Here is a 20,734-nt window from a genome sequence, read left to right on the forward strand (position 1 = left end):
TGATATTGAAAATTTTTTTGTATAGCTCGAAAAATTATGCTTTATTCTTTTTTTTAATATTATGTTCGTTTCATGAAAAAAATTATTTTACAACATATTGAATTTACTCATACGCTTGAATTTCAGTTTTCCTTAAATCAACTAAAAAAATGAGAAAATATTAATATATTATGAAAATATCCTTAGACCTTTCTGATGAGAGTATGATTCCTTATATTTGAATGAGAAGGATTTTGTAGGGTATGTTGTCAGCAAATCGCAACACTTAATTCATATTCAAGATTTATATTTTATTCAGGTTCATTTTTCACCAGAAAAGAGTTGCTTTTCATTTCCACTCCAAAAAAATAATAGACAGTCATTATTAATCACTGAAGGTCACTTGGACATATTTCTTGATTCGATTCAACAATGTGAATGTGATTATACTATCAGAACATTTATTTTATTGTAAAGGGCTTTTATATTGCACTACCCATTGCAAATAAAATCCACTTATTGCTCTGAATATACCCATTTATAATGGGTACAAAAATATATGATTCCTTATATTTATATTTGGATGAGAAGGATTTTGTAGGGTATGTTGTCAGTAAATCACAACACTAAATTCATATTCAAGATTTATATTTTATTCAGGTTCATTTTTCACCAGAAAAAAGTTGCTTTTCATTTCCACTCCAACAAAATAATAGACAGTTATTATTAATCATTGAAAGTCACTTGGATATATATTTCTTGATTCGATTCAACAATGTGAATGTGATTGTACTATCAGAACATTCATTTCATTGTAAAGGGCTCTTATATTGCACTACTTATTGCTCTGAATATACCCATTTATAATGGGTACAAAAATATATGATTCCTTATATTTATATTTGGATGAGAAGGATTTGGTAGGGTATGTTGTCAGCAAATCACAACACTAAATTCATATTCAAGATTTATATTTTATTCAGGTTCATTTTTCACCAGAAAAAAGTTGCTTTTCATTTCCACTCCAACAAAATAATAGACAGTTATTATTAATCACTGAAGGTCACTTGGATATATATTTCTTGATTTTTCAACAATGTAAATGTGATTGTACTATCAGAACATTAATTTCATTGTAAAGGGCTCTTATATTGCACTACCCATTGCAAATAAAATCCACTTATTGCTCTGAATATACCCATTTATAATGGGTACAAAAATATATGATTCCTTATAATTATATTTGGATGAGAAGGATTTTGTAGGGTATGTTGTCAGCAAATCACAACACTAAATTCATATTCAAGATTTATATTTTATTCAGGTTCATTTTTCACCAGAAAAAAGTTGCTTATCATTTCCACTCCAACAAAATAATAGACAGTTATTATTAATCACTGAAGGTCACTTGGATATATATTTCTTGATTCGATTCAACAATGTGAATGTGATTGTACTATCAGAACATTCATTTTATTGTAAAGGGCTCTTATATTGCACTACCCATTGCAAATAAAATCCACTTATTGCTCTGAATATACCCATTTACAACTCAATTGGTTTAAATACTCTCAAATTCAATAAAAACATTGAATATTGCCCCCAAAATTCCTCTAAGTATCCCCCTTATTGGTGTTATTGTTTTAACAAATTGAAATAACGTTATTTCATTATCTACTCCTACATAATGAAAGTTCGAGTTTTGATAACTCTTATCATTAAAGGTTTTGAGAAAACGAGTATTGTGGAAGAAAATTGAACCACATTTATTATTAACATAATTTCAATCGTATGAAAATTTGTTACCTCCTAAACTGTAAATTCATGAAAAAATAATTCACTTTTTTATGGTTTTATACAAATTTTCCATTTGATTTGGTTCTATTTTCTATTCAAAACCATTATTTTTCACATAAAAAATAATAATAAACTGGCAATAAGTGTGGATAAAGTTTGGCTACACATCAGGTGAGCATAATAAAAACAAAACAAATAAATTAAATTAATATATTTCAAACAAAAACAAACAACAGTACGTCAGTCAAAATTTCTGTTATGTTCATTTTATAAAAAGATATTCCTACCAAAATTTGTTTCGGCAACAAATTAGAACAGGCACTTATTTCATAGGTACTTTTTCGTATAAAAACAGAGGTTCTTAAGAGAGCAGTAAGAAAAGTTGAATTTTTGAGCATGCGTTTTATCTGCGATTTGAAATAAGATCTAGAGTGAAAGATTTTTTGACTGAATAATTTTGTTTTTAATACATATACAGGTTGTTTCAAGAACTTCTTCGAATTTGTGTGGTATGGATGCAAGATCCCATATGCTTCCAACTGGTTTGGTTGTGGTCCCATCGTTTATTCTGAAATTCCAGCTTGAACGAAGAAAATTACAATAACACAAAATAGCACCAGAACTTATTTCGCTCCAAATTGTACCCACACTCGATTTACATATATCAAGCTAAACCATATGGAAAAAATTCAGTGAATCGTATGAAGAAGATTACAGTTGTATTAGATTGAAAATATTCGATTTGCGGATGAACTTAAACTTTGGGTACCAAACAACTTCAGAGTTTCTCAAGGAAACTCTTATTTTTAAAATGTGCTTTCCACTCTTGAAAAAACCAAACAGTTTGGTCAATGTTAGAATATCTGGTCTTAATTTTGTTCCCAAATTCCAAACTCATGAGATGAAAATAATGAACTTCAAGTGAAAATGCCATTCAAAATGATATGTTTTCTGATATAGTTCAATTCCGACTTAGAATTAATGTGAAAACTTTCAATCCATACAATATCGGCTGTTAATTCTTTAGTAGAATTTCACTACACCTCTTCTTCAATGTATTCTTAAGCATCCATAGGCTATTTGACAGATTTTTCAAACTCCGCTCAAAGTCACATTTCTCAAAAATATAAAATTCTAGCAGGCCACCAAAAATTATAACATTAATATCATTTTGAATTACGTCACTGATGACGTCATCCAGATAAATAATCAATATATAATATTATTGATTTTCTTTTATGTCGATTATTCAGATCAAAAGTAACATATTTATTATTTTTGTGAAGTGTTTCACTAAAGAATAATTTGACTGATTGCATTCTTGTTATATTAATTTCAATACTTTTAATTCAGTCAAATAGCCTAATTCTTTCAAGGGAAGAATATTCAAAACAGAGAAAGTTCAAACTATTTTCAGTGTAATAAATTAAGACTTTCCAACAATTATCGTATCATCAAAATATATATTATGTGTATGTATAATAAATGAGGCAAATTCATATATCCTTCCTTTACATTAAAATTCTGCAAAATTATATTTGAGTGTGAAAATCAATAAACAAAATCAGTAACAATTCCAATCTTAAGAAAATTAAGTCATAAAATAATACAATCTACCAAATCAAAGAAAAACAGAATAATAATCAATTAATTATGCAAAATTTCATATATCGAAAATGGCCGTAGTTGGAAAACACTTAAGATAAAAATTCAATAATTTAAAATTTATAAAATATACAAGATATACATAGATGTACACACATAACTAGAATATATGCAAAAATAACAATTATGACTCCTTATAATTTATTCTTCCACAACCGAGTTGTGTAGTTTGATTCACTAGGCCTCTATTTCAGCATGTACAAATATAGCAATCGTTATATAATATATATGTATATATTTTTTAAAATTACAATATTTACAATAATATATATACACTATTTACTTGAAATTTCCTACATGTGTAAAAATATTATGTACAGTATTCGGCTCTGGTCAGCTAACTGATTCAGTCATGTTTCATCTTGCCAAGGACATATGAACTGCAGTTGAACTGCCAGGCTTCCTTTAAATAGGAATATAAGTCCCAATATCAACAGTAGTTGAGAAAAAGAAGGGATGGAACACCATCTTGAAAAATTTCTATCCATATTATTCTTATTTGTATCCATTGACCAACCGAATTGACAATTGATTTTTTTCTTTGGCTTTTAAGAATTTTTTTCCAACACTTTCTCCTATGAGCTTCCTTCTTGCATTTCCCTCTGGACTAGCATAATACCTTTCTTAACATATGACACTAGATGTCGTATTGTACTGTGTAACGTCAAAGGTCTGCAGGTCCTATCCAACTGGATGAAGAATTCTGAAATTTGAAACATAAATTAGTTTATTGAAATTTTGATTAATCTTTGTAACATTTTCGAAAAATACTTTTCAGGCTTTGAATTCTTGAATGGAAATCGAGATAATACAGGGTATTCCTAAATTGTTTTGGAGTTTAGTTTTTTTTCAAGTTTTTTTCTCATAGCACCTTTCCTTCACAAGATATTCAACTTAGATTTGGTATTCCAAATTAAAGTTTCCATCATGTGATAAGGTAATTTTGAATGCAAATTTATAGCGTGATATTTTTTCTGGAACAGTGCTTCTTTCTTCCATTATTTTTGGAGGATCACTGGTAGTTTGAAAAATGTAAAAAGAAACTTTGGACCAGTACTACACTTTTTGTGTTTCTTGAAGTTATGTTGTATTTTATTTGATTAATATGTATTTATTTTGCATTGTATCTAATTTATGTTGGAATAAATTTGATTTGATTTGATCTGCTACCGATTTGGAAGAAAAAAATTTCAAACAATTCTCTACTAGTCCTCAGGAAAATCTTTATTATCATAAAGATCCAGTTAGTACGCTGTGATGAATAAATTATTTGTAAGTTTTGATACTCATTTACCCAATCTGTAGCAAAGATTAATAAATATTCGATAAACTGTATAATCATCACAAAAAAGTAGGACTTTAAAAAACAAACCGTTTGCAGACCCATGTTTTTAAAGCTTTTTTTCTTAAAATTATCCAAGGAGAATCTCTCATTTTTTTTTGTACCTTCAATTTAGAAATGCCCCGTATATCGAGAAAATTAAATGAATTTGTAATTATTACATACTCTTTTCATTCACGAAATTGATACATACAGACATATTAATATCAGTGTTAAAATGAAAAAAAAAATTATACACTTACCAGTAAGATTAGCGTTTTGAACCAGATTGTCCGCAGTCTCCCAGAGATCCATGTAGGTCAGCAGGTATGTGAAATGTTGATTTTGAACCGACACGGCATTGTAAACGGGCATCGGTATCCACATGCCTTGGTTCCTAGTACTTGGCAACTCGCTACTGCTGTATCCGGATGAGGAATGACTCCCGATAGATCCAACAGAACCCGATGGGGAAACTGGAGATGCCGCGTTTGGTTGCGTCGTACCGCCTTGTGTGGCGGCGTTGGGTTCTGCTGCAGCGGCAGCATTGCTCTGAAAAAAAAAATACATTAGACCTCTTTTCGTCTTATTTAAATTCAGGGCTTATCAATATTGACGTTTATATACAAACTGACAAAGAAACTACAACACCCAGAAGGAGCTGTTTAAAATTCAAAAATTTTTTTTTTGGTGAAACATAGTATAGCAAAGGAGTAAATGATAGATTTTGTAGAAAAAATCGTGAAAGTTTTTTCATGTGAACAATTTTTGTAACTTAAATATTGTAGTCGTTTTTTTCAAGTTTTTGCAGTTTGTTAGTCAGTTAGTATATTTGGAAAAGCGTCCTGATCCAAGAAAGTTATCCAGAATACATATGTACAGCGGAAATTTTGAAATCACATAATAAGAATTGATTTAATTCAAAGAGTGATCACAAAGATTACTCTATAGATATAGATCTATAGATTACTTCTATAAACTCAGAGCAACATGACTATGTTCATAGAATGTTACACAACTCACCTTATTACAAAAGTCAGCGATTATCTTCTGATACTCTCTGTTCTCTCTCCTCTTCATTTCCAGCAGTTTGTAATACAGCCTCGCCTGACATCTATAACTGTAAGAAGAAAATAAAATTACGTTAGAGGAGGTTTCCAAAAACAGAATCAAAGAAGTTTCAATTTGATTGGATCTTATAAATACTCACTTGAGAACTGCTAGGGTGGTGAACATTTGCGAATAGAGATGTTGCTGCTTGTAACGTCCGGATATGTATTTGATTAAAGAAAGAGTATCCCTAAACATTGTGAAAGCTGCCGCTTCTGTGCTTCTCTCGCTCTCCATAGCATCTCCAGTCAGAAGGAAATAAAGGATAGCATCCATGTAAAGCAGACACTGCCTGATGGGGTCGGATACAGTATCTGCCAGGTGCTTAAGTCTCTTGGCCTCGATTAAATATTGGTTGTGATCCCTGCTGTCGAAATCAGCAGGCTCCTCGATCCTCTCAAAGTTCGAGTAGTTTGCCAGTTTCTGATTGGTGCCTTCACTACTACTGGTTGAAGCCCTTTGGTCAGTGCTATAGGTTATTTTCTGCTGCACAGAAGATGCTTTGGATACAGATCTACGATCTTCAACTTGAGGAACTTTTTCTTGACTGGCATGCTCTTTCTTATGGCCTGAACTATCCTTTTCTTTCTTAGGTTTAGAATCGTCGACATTACCAGCTTTTCCTTCGCTTGGAACCCTTTCGTGGTTGGTTTGAGGTAAATTAGCATCTTTAATACTATTGCATTTTTCCTCTCTCTTCTTTTTCGAAGAATGATCTTCATCTTTAGTTTTTGTCGATGCATCACCAACTTCAGAACGCGAGGAACTTTTGCTATGCTCCCTTTTTCGTTTCTTTGATTTATGCTTTTGATCATCATCATTGTGTTCTTTACTGTGTTTGGAACTTTTTTCTTTTGATTTGTGATCTTTGTCTTTGTGACGTTTTTCTTTTGATTTTTTGTCCTTATCTCTGTCTTTATGATCCTTTTCTTTCGGTTTGTTATTTTCATCTTTTGTTTTAGGTTCATCACTATCACGTTTCATCGTTTTCACGTTATCGTCTTTCACCTTTACAGGTTCATCTTTCATTTTGACGATTTCTTCTTTTGCTTTCATGTTTTCATCCTTCAATTTAACGTTCTCATCTTTCGGTTTCACATGTTCATCTTTTTTCTTGTTATCTTCGGATTTACTCTTGGTGTCTTCTTTTGATTTGTGTTCTTTTCCTTTACCCTTGTGATCCCTGTCTTTTGATTTGTGTTCTTTCTTTTTGGATTCTCGATCCTTCTCCTTTGATTTGTCTTTGTCGCTTTTGTGCTTATGTTTATCATGATCTTTCTCTTTCACTTGATGCTTTTCGTCATTATGTCTTTCTTTAGGATCGAGTATCCTTTTCATGTTCAACCTTTCTATATCTATGTTCATTTGTAATGGTTTCTTTTTGGGTTCAGTGGTTGGTTCGGGGACACGTTTAGTCTGTGGTGATGGGGTGTGCTTGATGGAATTTGCATCATCATGTTTTGTGGTTCTCAAAGGCGACACTGCGGTCGTTGAAAAGAGTGGGTCTTCTGTTATGGATGAAGTGTGCCTTTCGTAGTCTCCGTCTTTCACGATGACACTTACTCCGCATTTGCCCTTTCCACCTTTACCACCGCCTTTTCCACCACCTTTACCTCCCTCGGAATCTCTCTTTGGGGTGTAGAGCTTCCTCAAGAAATCGCTCTTGTTTTTATCCTGCACCCTATCCTTATCCTTTTCTTCCCTTTTTGGGGTTGTTAACTGACTCTTTTTCGCTTTAGGATCAGACTTGTTGAGTTCACACTCACTAGAATCGCTGTCAGACGATAAACGACTAGGTTTTTCGTCGTCCGAGTCGCTATCGCTTGAGGTTGGTACTGTTTCAGAACTCTTAATGGTCCTTGAGGATTTTCCTGGTTTCTTTTTGATTTGTTTGTCTTTAGACTTATCAACCGGTGTTTTTTGATCATCTTTACTTTTGTTCTTTGCAGATTTATCTGACTTTGTCAAAGATTCATCATCTGAGGAACCGCTCAGTTTTAATTTTTTGCTTTTACTTTCTTCGTCCGAGCTAATACTCCTCTTCTTCTTAGGTCTTCCGCGCTTTTTGACTTGAACATCAGCGTCTGAGATACTGGAAGTTCTCTGTTTGCTCTTAGTCTCGTTCTTGGGCAGCTTGGGTCTGCCTCTCTTTTTTGCTTTAACCTCACCACCGGTCTCATCTTCAGGCTTGATCTTTCTAGGTCTCCCCCTGTTGCTCTTGGGCTTCGCGGAATCCGATGAGGCACCGCTCTTGTTGAGCTTTGGCGACGGCTTGATCTTCTTCATATCAAAGTCCGAATCCGAGTCACTGTAAATCACTGAACTAGTCCGTTTGGTCTGTTGCGGCTTGTCTATAACTTTCGTTCTCTCATCATCATCACTGTCACTGTCTTCGGAGAGTCTGGTAACTAATTTATTTGAGTCTTTCTGAACGTTTCTCGCGTCACTGCTGTCCGTATAAGCACTTGGGGCCTGAAGCCCGCCATTTTTGAATCTGGGCTGGGATTTGGAGTGATCGTAGGAGGATGGGGTCTTGTCCAAAGGGGACAGAGGCGCAGCTACGATGTCCTTGTTGTCCGAGTCTATGTAGCTGGCCAGGTTCCACCTCTTCTTGTGTTCCTCGTTGTCCGCTTCGAAGGACTGGATTGGTGTTTGGACTTTTGGGGCAAGAGGAGCCTGTGGGGGTTCCGGAAGGGGTTGTTCCGGCTCCTTGTCGTTGTCGGAGTCGTCGCTGCTGGAATCGCTGTCCGACCCGGAGTCTGAGCCGGAACTGGAGGAACTGTCCTCTTGGTTTTCGTCATCTTGGGTTGGCTGGGGCTCTTCCTGTATCTTGGGAATGAGCTGGGGAATGTCTAGCATACGGTTGACGGCGGGCGTGGCTGCAATAGGAGACAGCATTCTTTCGACTATCGGGCGCTCCTCATCTTCGTCCTCGCTGGTTTCTGATAGGGCCAGCTGGTATCTCAGATCTCTGCGAGTAGAAAAAAAAAACGAACGTTTATAATTGCTGTTGAAATCGCCGGATTCAGTGTGGATTTGGAGAATATGAAAGGTATTCCTAAATTGGAGGTACAAAGAAAAATGAGACATTCCTTTGATAATTTTAAGAAAAAAGAGTCCCATAAACATTGGCCTGCAAACGCTTTGTTTTCGAGATACAGGGTGTTTCTTGTAGTCTTACCTTTTTGTGATGCTTATACCAAAACTTTAAGAAATTCATTCATCACAGCTTACTAACTGAATCTTCATAATAATTTGGATTTTCCTCAGGACTACTAGAGAATTGTTCGAAATTTTTTTCCCGAAATCGGTAGCAGATACGACAAAACTACGAGAAAACAAAAAGTGCAGTTCTGGACCAAAGTTTCTTCTTACATTTTTGAAAACTGCCAGTGGTCCATAAAAAAAAGGAGTAAAGAAGCGGACATTGTTCCAGAAATAAATCACCCTGTATATTTGAATTCAAAAGTAGCATATCATATGATGACAACTTCAAATTGGAATATCTAAGCCAAATTCAAGGCCCATGTCATAAGACTTTTTTTTGGCCCGAGGAATAGGTCATTTTAGTTTGTACCTCCAATTTATGAACATCTGTAGATTGACGTCACTTTGACAATATATTATATAATAAATACTTACGCTGATGATCCTGACAGGTTGAGTAGGTTATCTTCAGGTTCAGCACGTTCTGTAAAAAAATAAATAAATGTTAATAATGTGGAAACTCGACACTTCATTTTATTTCTAATCTTTATGACATTTCTCTACTGAACAAATCGAAACATCTGTTTTGATTACCGCTATAACCTAACAAATCTGACCGTTCTAACCTTATATAACCTAACAAAACTCGTTTCCTATATCTGTACAATAAAAACCACATCGTCAGTGGACTCGAAGGCATACGCCGATACAATTGCTTTTGTCGCATCTTAAACAAAAAAAAAGTTAATACCCTGCACACTCGCCCACTGTTATTCCTCGTCAATTTATTAATGCGCGGCGCGAGCCATCTGTCGGTCTGTTTCACCTGCTGACAGGTGAATCCACGACGGTACTAGACACGAACGTGTGGTACTCCTTTCTTCTAAAAATGAAACTACTATTCAGGATTCGACGAGACCGCGAATATTAGGTATCGAGTTAGGCCGGGGAACGTACTGATACAGCCTATTGTAGAATGATATTGTAATCAGAGTGTTGCGACAACTACCAATCCGCCTTATCGTTCTCCAAATGAGGCGCTATTTCCGGTTTGATATAAAACAGCGTTTAACATGTAACATTAAGCTTTACGATCACGTGAACAAACACCTGCCCGAAACAAAAGATTGTTAGCTGCTCGTGTTTGGTGGATTGCGGACCAGATATACGAGGTTCGTGCGAAATTTTTCATCTCGAACAGGAAATTCGAATTGGGGCTGAAGAAGTAACTAAAAATAAGTACTAAAGTTTCTTTTTTGAACGGTCGTTCCCCGAACAGATCGCCCCATCATTTCGTTTCGATCTCTGTAATTTTCGTATTTTGCGTCGCGAATGGCTTCAAACGATAAGGTTCGACTCACCGATGCAGAATTAGTGGTCAATTTCAATTCTGTCCGTCCCTACTTCGGTAAACGCGATAATTGCCGAACGAAACTAGTAATATGGCCGTTTGAAATGTTGTTACCCTGATAACTTCAATACAATAGATTCAATAGAGATGGAATTTTGAATTCAGATGTTTAATAGCAATATCAAGTTTCAGGGGGGTATTTTATCTCGATCGCGTAACCAAAACTAAGAAAATTCAAGAATATCGAAAACAAAAATAATAATATTTCAGTGACAACAGATCTGAATAGACATTTTTCGTACATTTGTACAATTTAATTTCAAGCTTCATACAAATTATCATGTTGATCGCGTCATCAAATTCAAGTAAAAAAAATCTAAAAAAGATCTTATACCATCGTTACAACTTCGTAATAAGAAAAATATGCTATATTATCAATCAAACCAAAACAAGATGTCGCCATAGTACAATAATTACTGAATATCAAACATTGATTAGTTATTGGCAATAATATGAAGCTCCAATCGTATTTGAAAAAGTAAAAAGAGGGCTTCACTACCAAAGATATTCACAAAGGAACAAAAATAAGTAAATAAGGAGTAGAGAGAAATTTTTGTTGACGAACTATCCCAATTGTGCAAAAAGTCTGTTGAATTAATGACTAAAACAGGAAACGCATTCAATTTGTGCGGTGCAACCCAAAATAATTGTAATTTCAAACATTCATAATAATCACCATTTGTAAATTTCGAAATTCCCACCAATATTATTCACTTTTTCTTTCAAGTTTCTTTAATGTCACACTGACATTATTAAATTCAACATTTTTGACGTTTCCGAAAAAAAATAATTTGGTCTACCAGCTCCAATAAATTTTTTTGTCGACCAGTTTACCGCATCCTAAAACGTCCATGCAGCGTAAACAAACGCGTTCTTAGGGTTCAAGCACCTTGTCCTCAAGTTCGCGCTATTTATTCCTCTCTCACTACAATTACCCGCGTTGTGTACGAACGCGGTCAAAAGACGACACACCGTTTGTAACTTACCGCCACTCTTGTACAAACTCCTCGATGCGCACACGATGTGCGCCACCATTTTCGAACTAAACAAAGAGAACTCTGCGAGATATTCGCTCGACGTCGACACTAGAAATCCGCGGAAAAGGCATAGATAATCCATAAATCACAGACCCGCAGAACCTGAACGTACGACGACATTACGAGGTTGATTCACAGAATGGGATGTTGTCGTTAGAAATCCGCGAAATGCAGAGACTCGGGAACACAGAACGAAAACTTTAACCTAAACATTTGACATATCAAGGCTCCTACACAGAACACGATGTTGACATCCGGAATACGCGAATCACAGAATGAAAACCGAGAATTTCGCGTTGTTGTCATTCGAATATCGCGGAAAACTTCAAGTTTCCGACGACCATTACGTCGTCTGAGAACGGCACGTCCGTCGTTGTCAGGAGTGCACTGACGGGGTAACTACGTTGTGGCCGCCTCGAGTCGTTCTGATCAGGCGGAAGGAAGAACAACTGCTGTTGCACAAGAGTGCAGCCCTCTTTTTGTCCTTGTTTTCCCCCTTCGAGAACAATTCACCCCCCGATTCGAATCGAACTAGGCGGGAACGAGATCGGATTAAATTCGTACTGAGATCAGGTTTAACGTGCATGTTTTACGATCGACAGGTTGAGGCGTTGATGTCGCGGTTTACAGTAATTTTTGGCTTGGGGATACGATTATTGATAATCTATGAATGTTGGCCTGGTCGAAGTAGAATGAAATTTGTCATTTGTTCGATATTTAAAGGATATTTACTCAAATTTACATTCGAATCAACCTGGATAGACGAAAGGAATTGTATCATCGTTAAAATGACAACGCCTCGATTTCCAAGCAACATTAAAGTTGAATATCTATGCGAAATTTATATTTAAATATCTTTTAAAAGCAAGGTGCTAAGAGAAAAAACTCTAATTTTGGAATACCCTGTATATGCAAACAAAATTCTAAACCCGATCGAATTTGTAATCACGAAAATATTAGGTTTTTTGTTTCCAATATTCTTCGTTAATTTTCTATGCTTCTGATAATATGATCAGCTTGAAATTGTTATTCTATATCTTTCATATCAAAATCCCATTCCATTTTAGCATTTCCACGTATAATAAACATTGAAAAGTGTACTTACTTGGCGAAGAGGACCTTGGTTTCGTCATAAGTGGAGGTATCTCGGACAGCTAGAAAAAAAAAAAAACATAATTAGTAAGTAGAAATTCGAAAGTTCGGCAACCTCGCAGGTGCGACCGAACGGAAATTTTACTTACAGTGGCGGTGGGCGGGTGGAAATACAGTCCGTTGTTATCTATGTCCGTCCTCGGTGTTGCCGCTATTGCTGAGAGCGGCGCCCTCAGGTTGATCATCTCCTCCAAGGCTTTGTCTACTTCCAAGTTGGTCGGGGCAGGCGTCTGATGAGGTAAAGTTCTCCTGTCCTGAAGACAAGAAACGATTGTTCAGTAATTACGTCTTATTTACGAGTTTTAAAATAGATTTAATGAATTTTGAAGGCTCGTAACGCCATATAAGAGCGGACGAACACTTTGTATGTTAAAATATATTGCGTATTGAATGCCAAACTAACTGTGAGCTGATTGGCTGTACACGGAAGGATTCTTCGAGTAAAAATAAGATGAGGAAGTGTCAAAATGTGATTTTTATGTATCATCCTGTATATGAGTCTCAATGATTAAAATGGCATATGTAACGAAATTCTCAATTGGAGATTATTGACTCATTTCTTAGTTATCAAGTTGCGCGCTGCAAAATTTTGTTGAGGCTTGATTCGCAATCAGGTTTACTGCCTTTCCAGCTGTTATCTGAATAAATTTGTTATTGATGATAACTTGGAATTATCAAATCCATAACTCTAGATAATTACATATTGTTATTATTCTTTGCGAATAATGCCATGAAAAGACGAGTTAGAATCATGCATTAGAATTAAACCAAGTTTGAGATTTAGACTGAAATAAACAAGGCACGACATCACCAGATAATCATGGAAGAATTTTGAACGAGTCGCCTAAACCATTCTAATCTGATAACCATCAAGTTTTATTCGAGTGTTTCATGTTAATGTTTATAACAAATCGATACGTTCATCAATCACATTGTTGACACTTATGACACTTATCCTCCGCGGATACCAAAACAGTGAGGCAAATTGAGAAGAAGAATTGCCTTTTTTTTTTTTTTTGAAAAACGACACTTACTTGGCTTGGGGCCTGTACAGGGCGAGGCATTTGATTGTGACTTGGCCGGTTCATATTGCTCGGAGGGTTGGGTCCGTTCAAGTTGGGAGGACCGTTGGTACCGTAGGGCATTCCTCCATTACCCTGTCTGTGCATTGGGGGGTTGACCCCGTTGCTCTGTCTCATCTGCTGACCGGGGTACATGTTGCCACGATCGGAAGGCCTACCGTAACCAGCACTCCTGTCTGACCTCTGGTGGAGGACAGGATTGTGGTTGTTGGGCTTTTTGAATTCGTGTCTGGGCAGTTCCTGGTTGATTGGTCTGGAACAAAAAAAAAAAGGTTAGTACACTAATATTTAATTTGGAAACAACCTTCACAATGGTTATTGGCAGGACTCTACCATAAAGGAGAGTTGTCTAATGAATATTTAAGAAGCCTCTTGAAGTTTCAATTTTGGTTTTCTTCGTCTCCAACCTTTAGTAAAGTAGACGAAGAAAACCAAAATAAGTAGAACTATCTCATTATAGAGTAGAAGTTGGCACTCACCTGTTGGATGGATGTTGATTGGGCGGCGCATGTGTTCTGGGCTGATATACGGAGTTGTAACCGTGATCTAATCCTATAAGGCCCTTGCTGTTGTCGAATAGATGTTTAACTTTGCAGTATTCTCCAAGTCTGCTGTTAATGCTTTTCACCAGAGGATCATTTTGCGTTGGGGTCACCTGAAAACAGAAAATATGGCAATTAGAAATTTGTAATTATGATTATACAGGGTTGTACTACATTAAATCCTCACGAAATAAAATAATTTTTTTCTTTACCAGATACGGTTCAGGTGGAAAGATAAAGGCTGTTAAAGTTAAAGAAATAGTTTTTCCTTTATAGGAATATTCTGTATAACTAAAGGACATCATCTTCAATTACCTTTGTTTTTCCACTAATAAGTTATAATCTCGCCGATTCATAAAACTGTACGAAATTAGCACGGAGAAAGCAATCGATGATAATCCAATTTAAGTATAAGAGTACTCAATTATTTAAATAAATAAAACAATTCTTAATCATTTCTAGCAAAACCCATAATTATCGAACCAGTCCTGAGCAAGGAAATGTCTTGAACCCAGCCAAGGTCTTGATGCCGCAATTTTTTTTATAATCAAATTCATAGATAATATAATATACTTCTTATCGATGCTTATACGAATAAGATTTTTTCTACGACTGCTATAGAATTAATGATTCTCAATTAGAATTCAAACACAGAATATATTAGCTTTCTATCATTTGATATCTCTCTGCCCGATGTAGATCAACAAAACCTCGTTTTGTAGGCATTTTGACTGTTTCATTGAATCAGTTGATATGAAATTATTTTCATGAAAAACCTATACTAACATAGAGAATGAAATATTATCTGTTATTCAAGTCGTTTGTCATCATTTGAGACATTTATGAACTATGTGAAATATCAAAAAATGAAATATTCCACTCCAATATTATGACTTTCATTCAACCTAGTAAATAATAGCAGACAAAATAATATACTAACATATAATTGACGCAACGAATTATAAATACACACGAATGACACTTATGACCAGTAAGTTCGAACTGCCGCTTGATATAATAACCCGAACCGAGGAGATTCCTCAAACCAAACGCCAATGACAGATAACGACATTTCTACAATTTCAAATACGACTTCCACGAAGTCTTGATAACGCCGGTTTCACATTCCCATCGCGATTAATCGATCTTACCCAACGTTTTTCGGCGTAGATCTCGGACATACCTATGGTATATCCCATTGTTTCGAAGCCCGGACGCCAACAGATAAGCGGACCGAAAGGACGTTTCCGTATACGTTTTCAATCGAGCGATTTCGACTCCTTTTGCGGATTCCGAGCTTCGTTTAATCGAACGAATTAGACCCGCTTATCCAACCTCGAAGGACCAGTTATCCACAATGATCCCGATAATTTTCGACGGGCTCAGATGACACCTATCGATCCTTCCTCGTCCTGCACGATGGGCTCGGTTAGGAGGTGGGGGACCATCGCCGTAATTCGGCACTAAATCTGGCACCGTTAAAAACGAGAGGAACGGCCCTTGCGGGGCCCCGCGAATTTATCCCGGTCATCAACGCGGGCGTGCTGTGGCCCTATTAACCCCGGCGGCCTTGTCAGGGGGCATGTTAAACGGCGCGAGGACGAGGGTCTCGGCTGGTACCGGGTTCGAGCGCGCCTTTTTCGGCCATAAAGGGGGCCGCACACGACGAGATTTCGGCGACAGCTGACGGCGGGCGATTTTTAGGTTATGGATTGATCCTACGTTGCGGATTATCAAGGTTAGAATGAGAAAATGATGTAGTGACTATCAAGATTTGAAATAGGCGCTTTTGCTTCGGAAATCTGAATAGGATTTTGGAAAATTCATGGAATGTGTTTTTAATTTTTTTTTATGATCTGAGGCCTATTTTGAGGCTAATGACAAATCGTACTATGAAAATGGTATCGAAGAATTGTATTAATCAAATTAATTAATACAATTATGACCACTCTAATCGTTGTATCGCCATAGCAGGCAACTATATTGAATAAAAAGAAATCAAATTTTATCAAAAACTTTCAATGATATCGGTCTCTACAACTTCTGGATTGAAAAACATAGCAATTACAAAAAACTTAAAATTCAGAAGATTTTGCAAGTCCTATTTCGTTAATTTGATATTTTGTCACGGAGCACGAGAAAATAATTAATTAATCGGGCCCAGCCAGATTCCTGCTACTGAATCGAGGCTACCGTTGTCATCTCCAGATGCATCCGTATGATCCAGAGATGTATTTTCGCTGGAAAACCCCCCCGCCGCAATCTGCGTCCGTATCTTAGTTGGCGAAGACATCACGTAATGAATATAGCCTCGTTTCGTTGTTGTTCGACCTTGGAGAGGAACTTTCCCCCACTCCGCCTCAAATAGATATATATTATATCTGCAAGGTTCTGTTATGATGTCGGCCATTGAAAATTGCCAATTCTCCAGCCTAATCTCGACGATATTTTTGCATTCGTTCAATACCATAATGTCTCTATGGTTTATTATTATCGTTTATATCCCAGAATACTTCGACTCGTTTAAACGATATTATGTTTTGTTAGAACAGATTTTATTTGAGTAAAACCCAGCTAATCTTTGTTCATTATTTTCAATTCTAAAATTGTAAATTCGTTCAAGGAAGAAAATTAACCCTCCCTGACAAATCTCTATCGGAAGTATAACTCCTCTGAAGTTCATGTATCCTCTTCTTGTATGATCTTTCTTAAGTTCCATCTTCATGTTGTAAACAATATGAACACGAACATCAAAGGAGTTTTACTTCTGATCAGTAGTAAGGCCAGTTTTCAAGAATAGAATTGCCAGGATTTTTCCGAGGGGGCTAAGACTTCCAGGCCCGCTTAGTTGACGTTGAATTAATTCTATTTTTTTTTGCTCGTGCGATATTTTGGGAGAGGTCCAGCAAAAATCATGGGGATTTTGCCCCCCTGGCACTCCCCTACCGACGTCAATGCTTCTGATAGTGTAATTTCAACATGTGAAACCATTTCAAAGAATGGGATCATACCTTCAATTATAATTCCGAAAATAAAATTAAGAGGTTAATACTCTTAAAAAAATCTCGAAATAAATAGGTATATGTAATTCCCAAAATATTCTTTCGAATTAATAAATCAGATAAAAATTCAGAAAGAAATATCTTCAGATAGTTTTCAAATCCCAGGCGCCAAACGTCCGATGTACCTGTAAAATTATTAGATCTTTTTAATTTTCATGGATTTTTCGGTTAACGTTCAAATCTGTCTGTTTTCTCTCAGTCGAGAGGCAAACCTAAAGAAGCTAGTGTTGGCGAAACAATTGTTGTTAATAATCAACCAATTGCCTATCTATGATAATCTGTGAACTTGCGAAAATTAAAATATTCAGTGGCAACCTCTGGATTTAATATAGTTAGATTTTTTCAATACATATTTCAACATTTTCAAATCGATCAATGTTGGTTGTTCTATGAATTTGAACAAAGGAAAAAAAAGTTAACAAATTACCATAGATAGGCACTTGTTCGATCTGCCGTGTGAAACTGAAACTTTGAATGATTTTTATAGTCTTATAAGAAATTTAATCATCATGCTATATATTTTTGAAAAGGGAAAAAGAAGAGATTTCATTTATTATAGGAATTCTAATGGTTTCTATTTAAGAACACCAGTTTGTATTATAAGTTCGAAACTAATCGATCACACGATTGATCACATTAATGAATTCTACTGAAAAAAGTGCCTATCGGATGTTTGTGTTTCATGTTTATAGCAACAGTAATAAAGAAGTTATAAGAACTTTTCACTTCACGCCATTTTACAATTTTCTTCATTAATTTGAGAACAGTTGAATTTATGAGGTTGCGGTTTTCACCAAATTAATCCTCTTAAAAATCGAGTTTGAAAATGTGCTATTCATTTTTTTCTAGCTGAAAGGGATTCTGAGATTCCCTCACTAGCCATCGAATGTGGGATACCCGATACAAATATTTAACTTAAAACGTAAACTGCTTAATTGGATGGACCAACTTCGTTAGACTACAAGCTCTGGTTCGTCTCAGTCTAAATGTAAAATAAACCTGAAGAAGCCTGGCGAAACAATTTTTGTTTTAATATAAAAAATATTAGCAGGAATTAATTTTGTTTTATTTCATTCGAAAATAAAGGCCATTATTCATTACTAAGAATTAATGTTTACTAATAAACCTTTTCGATCTCTTTTTTATGGTCTACGTCTACAACCTAACCTCAACGACAGTTGACAACGTCAACCGGACCACAGAATCGCTAACCGCAACGGCTAAACCTTAAGCCCCGAGTCAACCCCCTCGCGCTTTCTATCCAGTCAATCCCCCGACACCGGAGTCTGAAAGCCCGACGAGATCAATAACCCCGCCACCCGCGGACGATATCGGAACCGTTCCGAACGATTCGCCGGTGGCGCAATTCGACCAAGTCGCGAATTAACGAACGATTGTCCGCGCGCGGCTCACACCGCTTAAAAATAAATCCCGTATGACTGATGCGGGATCGGCCGAATGAGATTTTAATACTAAAATTAATCGGGTCGCGTCAAGGACGCGGCGCGCGCCTTCGGACGCGATCCGAGTACTCCGAGTGTGTGTCGTCGTTCTATTTACTACGAAGGAGGCGTTGCAATTTCGCCATTATCGCCGCGACTGGGCGCTTACGTTCGTTTCGACGCTTCGCGTATCGGGTTTATACCGAGTTGGGCGGTATTTTGATCGATGCCCGTTTTTGCGGGTTTCGTTGATTCATACTCGGGCGAGGAAAGAGGCCGTCGGAATTGTGACATCATCCGACACGGTTCGTCATTCGGTTCCTGGGTTGTTATGCGGCAACGGATATACAGGGTGGGTCACTGTCTATGGTACCCTGGTCGAACGTACGGGTAGTTTAACAAATGAAAAAAATTGGGTAAAATATATTATGTATTGCATATACAGATCGCACAAACACATCGACTAATAAACATAGATAGAGGAAGCATAAGAAATTTTTACAAGTCCCCAACATGGTTAGATTACGTTGACGTTACAATTTAACTATATCGTCATGAATGTAAATTATATTGAATGAAATATAATTTATTTGAGTGATTCCCGATTAAATATGCAAATTTGAATATTTGGAATTCGAGATTTTTCCTTATTTTCGAATTTATAAAATGCTGAATATTTATTATTTTCTGTATCTACCTGCTGAAATCCAAGGTTTGGCAACTTTTTCTCGAAAACCCCTGCCGGACGTTTCACGGTAACTTTCCCGCCATTCTAATTGTCCCAGTTACTCCCGGGAAAACTGTCGGAAAAGTCCCGATTCTTCGTTTTTCCGAGAACAACGGCCGGTAAAGTTCGAAACTCGTGGCCGAGGGTCGATAAAAGGTCCCGTTCTAATTTTATTATGCGAATAATTCTCGCGGAAATGCCGCAAACGAGAAAAGATAGCGACGTTCCTTTCAAACTTCCGAACAAAGTGTATTATACGCGATGCCCCCGACAGATAAGGCGGCGAAATGCGGGAAATTATTAGAGACATTTGCATGAAACCTGGTACGAAAATCGAGAACAAGATCCACCGATTTTCAAGGAGAAAAAATAAATTTTCAAAGTCATTCTGATATCTGTCATAAGTGCCATCGATGTGATAATTGAAAATTAAGGCTGTACCACGCGATTTTTTAAAATCTCAAGAAAACTGTGGTCACCAAAGATTCTGAGCCACGACATTCATCAGCCGGTTTTAATTATAAGATATATTTTCATGCAACTTGGTACAAAAATCGAGAACAAAATCGACTGATCTAGAAGGCGAAAAAGGAAAATTTTGAAAGATTCTTATGTCCAATAATTGACCACGTAGAGTTGCGAAACCCAAAACGTATGTTGGCACAATTATACAGAATAAAATATTCGTCACCGCGAAGTTCTTACCCCAATAATTTCAGAATTATGAGTGCAATCATTCTAAAATACTATATCTGTCACAAGTGTCATTGATGTGATGCACCGTTACTTTTATTTTTATGAAATTGAATCCAATTCTACCAAGGAACATCGACTTACATGAAGGAAACCTAGTCAACGTTGTCAAAACAATTAGGCGCATCCACCAAATCGCATCCGCCATTTCGTCAAACTTGCGACAATCTTTCGGCGCCGCAAACAATAACAAAATTAAAAAAGAAAAAAACTGCACGTTCAATCTACAGTTATCACGAACGTCGAAGTACTTTCGCCGAGGATGGTCCCGATGCAGGTATAACAAGCGAGAAACGGTTATTATTAACAAACCCGGCCTGCCGTTTTACACGAGCGACGCGGATGATTAATGTTTGACGTATTATCGCATTCAATTTGCATACAAATTATAATTAGAAATTCGAGCGCGACGAAGGCTGCGACGGACGGACGGAGATGTCGTCGGGT

General features: G+C 36.4%; 1 protein-coding gene and 1 long non-coding RNA gene across 7 annotated transcripts in view; one reads left to right on the plus strand and one right to left on the minus strand.

Moving 5' to 3' along the window:
• The first annotated feature begins 1,809 nt into the window (after positions 1-1,809).
• LOC123684809 lies at positions 1,810-2,656 on the plus strand. Its single transcript, XR_006748190.1, has 2 exons — positions 1,810-1,947; positions 2,255-2,656. It is a non-coding gene; the product is annotated as an uncharacterized LOC123684809 (long non-coding RNA).
• Positions 1,973-20,734, minus strand: part of LOC123684807 (AF4/FMR2 family member lilli-like) — a 209,664-nt gene continuing 190,902 nt past the window's right edge. For 5 of the 6 annotated variants that reach the window (XM_045624261.1, XM_045624258.1, XM_045624260.1 and 2 more), the window contains 9 exons: positions 14,241-14,416; positions 13,714-14,014; positions 12,769-12,933; positions 12,633-12,681; positions 9,515-9,563; positions 5,973-8,843; positions 5,786-5,882; positions 5,026-5,314; positions 1,973-4,144 (listed from right to left, as the gene is read on the minus strand). In XM_045624261.1, the coding sequence (XP_045480217.1) occupies positions 4,017-4,144; positions 5,026-5,314; positions 5,786-5,882; positions 5,973-8,843; positions 9,515-9,563; positions 12,633-12,681; positions 12,769-12,933; positions 13,714-14,014; positions 14,241-14,416 (4,125 nt within the window). In that variant the 3' untranslated portion in view covers positions 1,973-4,016. Of the gene's footprint in view, positions 4,145-5,025; positions 5,315-5,785; positions 5,883-5,972; positions 8,844-9,514; positions 9,564-11,476; positions 11,638-12,632; positions 12,682-12,768; positions 12,934-13,713; positions 14,015-14,240; positions 14,417-20,734 lie in introns of those variants that run through there. The other variant, XM_045624263.1, reaches the window with a different exon arrangement.

This window comes from Harmonia axyridis, chromosome 7 (assembly GCF_914767665.1).
Source record: "Harmonia axyridis chromosome 7, icHarAxyr1.1, whole genome shotgun sequence".
Taxonomy (NCBI): domain Eukaryota; kingdom Metazoa; phylum Arthropoda; class Insecta; order Coleoptera; family Coccinellidae; genus Harmonia; species Harmonia axyridis.